This window comes from Chanos chanos, chromosome 8, assembly GCF_902362185.1.
Source record: "Chanos chanos chromosome 8, fChaCha1.1, whole genome shotgun sequence".
Lineage (NCBI taxonomy): Eukaryota > Metazoa > Chordata > Actinopteri > Gonorynchiformes > Chanidae > Chanos > Chanos chanos.
In genome coordinates this window covers 17,138,369-17,145,021 of record NC_044502.1, presented here as the reverse complement: position 1 = coordinate 17,145,021, position 6,653 = coordinate 17,138,369, and the positions used below count along the sequence as shown (strand labels likewise).

General features: G+C 40.6%; 1 protein-coding gene across 1 annotated transcript in view; it reads right to left on the bottom strand.

Annotated features, from left to right (window-relative positions):
• The window catches only part of kcnk2b (potassium channel, subfamily K, member 2b), an 18,664-nt gene extending 17,502 nt beyond the window's left edge, over window positions 1-1,162 (bottom strand). Inside the window, exon 1 of the mRNA XM_030782943.1 lies at window positions 857-1,162. Within this exon, the coding sequence (XP_030638803.1) occupies window positions 857-1,045 (189 nt within the window). The 5' untranslated portion in view covers window positions 1,046-1,162. The remainder of the gene's footprint in view (window positions 1-856) is intronic.
• Window positions 1,163-6,653: the final 5,491 nt, after the last annotated feature.

The following is a 6,653-nucleotide window of genomic DNA, read 5'->3' as shown; positions in this document are numbered from 1 at the left end:
TGGTCAGTAGTTTCTGTCGGCAGGAGTCAAAGTCAGCACTAAGTCGGGGGGGGGGGGGGGGGGGGGTCAGCTGTCATGGTCTGTATCCATCTGTCTGTCCAAGGACAGAGAAAAAAAAAAAATGAATGTTAATGAAGCTAATGAATGCTAATGAAGCTAATGAAAGCTACTAAAGCTATAAGTCTATATGAACATCCCATACTCAGAGGACTGTCACAAGTCTGTCTACACCTGTCGTTTTTCTCCTTTCTTGTTTTATAAATTATGTTTGAGGCTGTTCACAGACTACTGCTCACTTTTTTTTCAAATGTTTTATGTATGATTGAACTGTAACTGCTCCGATTACTTATTGACATAAAGTTTCTTGCCTTTCATTGCTTTTTGTCTCCTTTTCTTGAGTGACTCAGTGGGCAAAGGCATTATTCATTATTACCAATAAGAGTGGAAGACTATGGTAGGAATCCTTTGTACCTTACTGGGGGTTTCTCAGTAAGTGTGACTCATCAGGTCCTTTCAGTAGGAAACACTGGTTCTGAGCGATTATAGAGTGTTAGATCAGACACTGTCCAACAGATGTCTCAAATCGTTCAGATTTAATGTATTTTCCCATTTGGCACTTACACTGTCTCGCTGGCTCCATGTCAAGCCTTGAACCCTAATACCACGTCCAAGTTTAGATAAAGAGCCCGCAGCCAAAAATAGCAATTAACATTTTGAGATAAGCAGCCCTTTCAAGAATAGATATTAGCACTGGGAAGAGAGAGGGAGAGAGGGAGAGAGAAAATGGAGAGAGAATAAACACATTAATAGACGTATTAAATCTCAGTGGAATGATTGCGGATCTGCAGTGCGCTACCTTCACGAGGTCTTCAAGGTCTGAGGAGTTGACGCAGGGATGAACAGACAGGAATTCCAGTTTCTCTGCTAGAATAGCCAGTTTCTGTGAGCGTTCGTGAGGCTGCTCCAGTGCTTTGAAAACGGTCGCTCCAATGATCAGGTACAGAACCACCAGCAGGAAGATGGCCGACACTGTCTTCCAGCGCATGACCGTGACCCGGGTCTCAAAGTCCTCGGGGGAGTTCAGGACCACTGGCTTGGCCGAAAAAGACAGGCGGGGCTTGGAGTTGTGAGCGGCTGTTTTGGGGTCAAGAAGGTCGGGAGCAGCCACTGAAGAGTCAGAGCAAATTCAGTTAGATGGTTGGATGAATGGACAGATAGACAGATGAATAGATGGATAATATGATTCACTGCATCACAGAAAACAAAACAAATACAGACGGATGTACATGTTTGCCTGCTGTTATGTTGGCTGTGTTTTGTGGTCTTGTGCTTTGTTTCTCTTCTTCTTTCGTGTGGGCCATATTCATTGTGTTTTGTTCCATCCTTTCTTTGAACCAAGGGGTCAAAGGTCACCCCATCTCCCTGGATACCATGTAATCTCTTCCAATGTAACCTTTTGGAAGATCATGTTGTGTCTTATTTAGGTGGTCTGTTATAAATGTTCACAAGCTTCAGATCCCCATTCAGATTATCATTCATTTTTAATGACCCAAATCGTTCTCCAGAACTCTGTGGGTAACGCTAACCACCAGTGAACACAATAACAAGTGACCGACCGGAAAAAGCAGAAAAAACAATCTCCATAGGCTGTGATACATGAGATCAAATACTGGCACAACATTTTGTGATTAAAAAAAAGGGGGGAATGGCCCAGCTATGCTGCCCCTCTTTCGGATCAAACCATATTTCTCTAGTGGTGATATCTGAATCAGCTGGTAGTACAGCTTTTGGGTGCAGATGCAAACTGTATGTTTTATCACTTTTTAATTGGACAGAAAAATGAATTACACTTTCCTTACTAAAAATGTTCCACTTAGCTTTTTCACGGTGAGTAATTTATTAAACTCACTGAAATACAAACATTTTTAAGAGCCCGGTAGTACTCTTGCCCGTAACAGCTGTTTTCCTCAAATGAAATACCATGACTTCTGAAGTTTCAAAATCTCTCTCTTTTTTTTTTTTACAAACGTGACGAGCGTTGACAAAACTCTCTTTGATAACGATGAATCATTTGGAGGTAAAATGTGAAGTGTGGCATTTGGAGTTTTTAGCGCAGTGGTTTTTAAACTGTGAGCAAAGGCCGAGTCCCCTATCATCTGATATGAGTTCCATGTGATCATGTAAAACGAGCACACATCGAGGGTACAGTTAAAGAAATACGGTCATTAATAATTGATACTAAGTCCACGCCACTTACGCATGGTGTGACTAGGTACTGCATAAACCAAAGCATGATGTAAATCAATAGATAACTATTTCACATACTCACACACACACAGTACAGAGCAGCCTGTTTGGGTATGAGAATATTCCATTATACTTGAGTGGTAACTTGTCTATTTTTTCATTTTAATTGCATGGGAATAATTCATGTCTTGGTTTCTCGCGCGTGGATGAGTTCAGAGCCATCCACTGACACACGCTCCAGAGCCATCCATTGACATACGGCACACATTGCTCCCGGCTTAACATACATGCATGTACAAAGTAACAACTACGAAGCTTCTTCAGTTACGATTGTAATAATGGCTTGATTTCTCCATTACAATGTTCATACGTTTACCGCTTAGTCTTTTAACATCAAAAGATAAACTACTGCTATAAAGCTAGATCTCTCTCTCTCTCTCTCTCTCTCTCTCTCTCTCTCTGTCATGAACAGCCTCATTGTAATTATGCATACAGATAAACTGCTTATTATGTAAATCCTGCATCTGTTAACTTATATTCTGCATATCATTACGTGTAATTCACACTCATCACAACCGTGCACCAGGGCAACGCCTTTACACCTGAACACAGCAGTTGAGAATTAAAACGGTATTTTTATTTATTTATTTATTTACTTATTTATTGATTTATTTAAGCTGTAAAACTGCGGAACAGAAAGACTCAGATCTGAATGCAAATCTTCCTTAATGCCCTTTCTGCAGGTCCAGAGAAAGAATAAAGGAATGAACTGAATGAGAAAATCAAAAAGCGGAAGACTGTTACCTACTGCGCACTATGAGTACAGCGAGCTAAGAGGCGTTCTTCTAAGTAATATTCAACATCTACCCACTCATGCATCATAGATTAGCCAACTGCTAACTCTCTCTCCTTCCCTCTCTCTCTCTCTGCATGCCTGTGTGTGCGTGCGCGCTTGTGTGTGTGTGTGTGCGTGCGTGTGTGTGTTAGAAAGTACTGTCACTCTTACTTCTTCGTTTTCAGATGCCCTTTCCTTGCTGATCTTCATCGGCAGTCGTTGACCAACTGTGATTTCTGTAACGTGGTTCCGTGAAATTCTCGACTTTTTTCAGTGTTGCAGTTGTTGCTTTAGTCGAGTTAACGCTGTGTTAAAGGTCCATTCCGTATGGTCTGGAGGTTGGTTAGTTCTGTAGAAGACCTGCGCTTGGTGTTCTGATTGCTGTAGTTTCTGTTACTGACACCTTTCCTCTGCGTCTGTGTTTATAGTTTCTGCACGGGATATTTACCAGAACACCGCGTTCGGATACGAAGAGGCACCGAGATAACGAGTAACGAAATTGCAAGGAGGGAGGGATTTGAGGAACAAATAGCTTCTGAGAAGAACACCGTTCAGTTCTCCCCACTCATCGTGCCTACCGGAGAAACACCAATAGGTTCTTTTGAGAGCCATCACGGCCACTGGTGGTTGCGCTTCTGACGTACCGAATGTGCTGAACCGGAGTTACTCGGAGGGGCGTGAAATGAGGAGGGTAGAGAGGATGCGCGAGGCATGGGTGTGCGCACTCACGCGCACACACAATTGTACACGTTTTGAGTGAGGCACACTTGCAGAGGAGCGTGAGGTGATTCAGAGCTCTGATCCCTTGGAGAATCCTCTCAGTTATAAACGCTAATTATCTCTCACACACGAATATGACTTGGTGTACGACACCTGCCCACGCTACGCCATAAGATCAATCAAAGGGATTTTCTTTACTTTAAGTCTAATGATAGAAATGAACGTTTGCTCTCTCTCTGTCTGTCTGTCTGTCTGTCTGTCTGTCTGTCTCTCTCTCTCTCTCTCTCTCTCTCTCTCTCTCCCACATTATTAAATTATTATTTGAAAAAGCAATAATGCTGTTTAAGCAACACCAAAAGTATATTTGACAATGTCTCAGTTTTTCTCATCCTCATCCTCTCCCGGTGCTCTGTTTATGTACCTTGTCTTCCAAACATCACAATAAACTTAAGAGAGAAAATGTGTTTTTGTCCCACTATGTTTTTATCTCAAAACCTCTCTATAGATGGGGTTTGACAAACTCCCACATATGTAACAGCTGAATTTCAACATGCTAATAATCAGCACATATGGTCATATCTGTAAGAAATGAATGTGTATAAGATCACAGTTTGACTTTGGTTCAAACCATGGCCTTATCCCTCTAATGCTTTCCAACTCTAAGTAGGGACAGAATGTACCTAAGTCATTATGGCTGGTTACTTCTGGAAGCGCTGGAAGTTTGTTTTCGTTATTTGACAAGACATCCCATGGGTTTGTGAGCCCGTGGAAAGACAGGTCTAGTCTGAGCCATCACACATACATGGTCAAATCATACAGAGTAAAGCAGGATCCCGTTTAATACTGAAAGAGCAAAAATGGATCCAGTTGAACTCCATATGAGTTATTTTAACCCTGCTGATTTTACGGCGTATTCATAACCTTTCAAGGTTTCTATTATTCAGCAGAAAAATAATGGACAAAACTTACTCTTTTTGTGCAGGTCTGACTGATCAGTCTGAGCATTGCTCTGAAATGTATAATGTATTGTGTTCTGACATTGTTGCTGTAGAAAATATTAAGTTCTGGCTGGTCTCTTTTCAAATGGTTAATCCATCTCTGATTGAATGCTTTGTGATGAATCCAGACTGGTAGGATGTGATCATGCTGAGGTCTGACTGGTCACTTTATAACACAGTGACTTTGACTGCTCGTGTTATGAATTTAGCCTTCCTTCGTTCAGCTGTGGAGACTGATTTGAAATTCGGCAACTCATTTTGAATCTAAACTGAGCTATCGCTGCCTGAGACTGTTTGCTTTTTAAAGCCTTACCAGATTTTGACAAAAGCTTCAGGCACTTGGAAAATGAAGGGGTTATATAGATCCATATCCTTACTTCACCTACAAAACAAACAAATTTAAAAAGAAAAAGAAAAAAAAACAAACTAACCCTCAACTCCAACAGACACAGGGGTCTTGATCAGTCGTCTGGCTACCACCTGATCTGAATGCCTTATTAAATATTCCCCTGGATGTTACATAACATTCTTGACTTTGTCTGGCTCTCCATCGTGAGTGGTTGTCTCTGATTAGCTGAAGGAGTCCAGATCTTCTTGTCCTTACTTGCGTGTAAAATGTTCTTAGCGATTACCTTAGCGATTTTTTTTTTTAAATGTTTGGACTGTAATTAAATTTTCATTCTGTCTTAATGACCCCTTTCATTACGCCACAGTTACATAATCATTCTTTCTGATTATTATTCATCATAAAGCAACTGATGGAACAGAAAGAATATTTCCTTAACTATCTGTCTGGAACACAATCTAAATGAAGAGACTTCTTACTTCATTGATCAGTTACACATTATGACTATTTTCTTGTTGTTTCCAGTTTTTCAGGAGGAAAGCTCATCCATCTGCCTTCATCTGTAGATAAATAGATTTAAATAGATCAAGATTTAAATGGATCAAACTCCATTCATAACCAAACTCAGAAAAGTGCGTGTGATTTCCAAATAAATGTCAGAGACACAGAGGGAGAGACTGACTGACTGACAGAGAGACAGACAGACAGAGAGACAGAGGGAGAGATAGAGAGAGACAGAAAGACAGACAGAGAAATAGTGAAAGAGAGAGAGAGCTAGTTCAGTTCTCATATTGTCTTGTCTGATTGCAGGTGAGGGTCTGGCTTTGAAGGAGCTTTGAAAGCTCCTTTTTTCTCTAAGGAGCTTGAAGCTTCTACATGTTATGGAAAGCGAGTCCAAGGAAAGGTTTACTTGAGGGCAGGTTTACACTTTTTTCCATTTCTCGTCACTGTGTTCTTACTTCAAAACAGCTCCGTATATGAAAGTCTGATCCATTCTGCACACTGTGAATGCCGGGTTTTCAGTCAAACGCAGTCATTGTACCTTAGATCAAGATTTCCTCTTTAAATGAAAAATTCGCAAAATTCTTTTCACTTAAGTATACACAGAGGCTTGTTCAATCATAAAATGCATGAAAATGCTCGAATTAAAACCATATTTTGTTCCACTGTTGTTCTATAACAATAGCACAATATAGGATACTATGGTATTCAAGCCAATTCTGACACTCTTTTGGGCAATGATAAATTTTCAGAACAGTGACTGGTTGACCAAGGTTCTGATTGAGGAGATAAAATTGGGAGTTTGATTAAATGTGAGTTGCTGATTCATTTACATGGAAAAATGTAGAGCCCCGTTTAAACAGGTTCTGCATGTGTGAGACAGATGCAGCATAGTGTGAGAGAGACAGAGCAACAGAGAGAGAGAGACTGAACGTCTACAATGCCCCCTCAGAAGTCCAGCATAATGCTATAATAATAATAATGATAATGATAATAATAATAATAA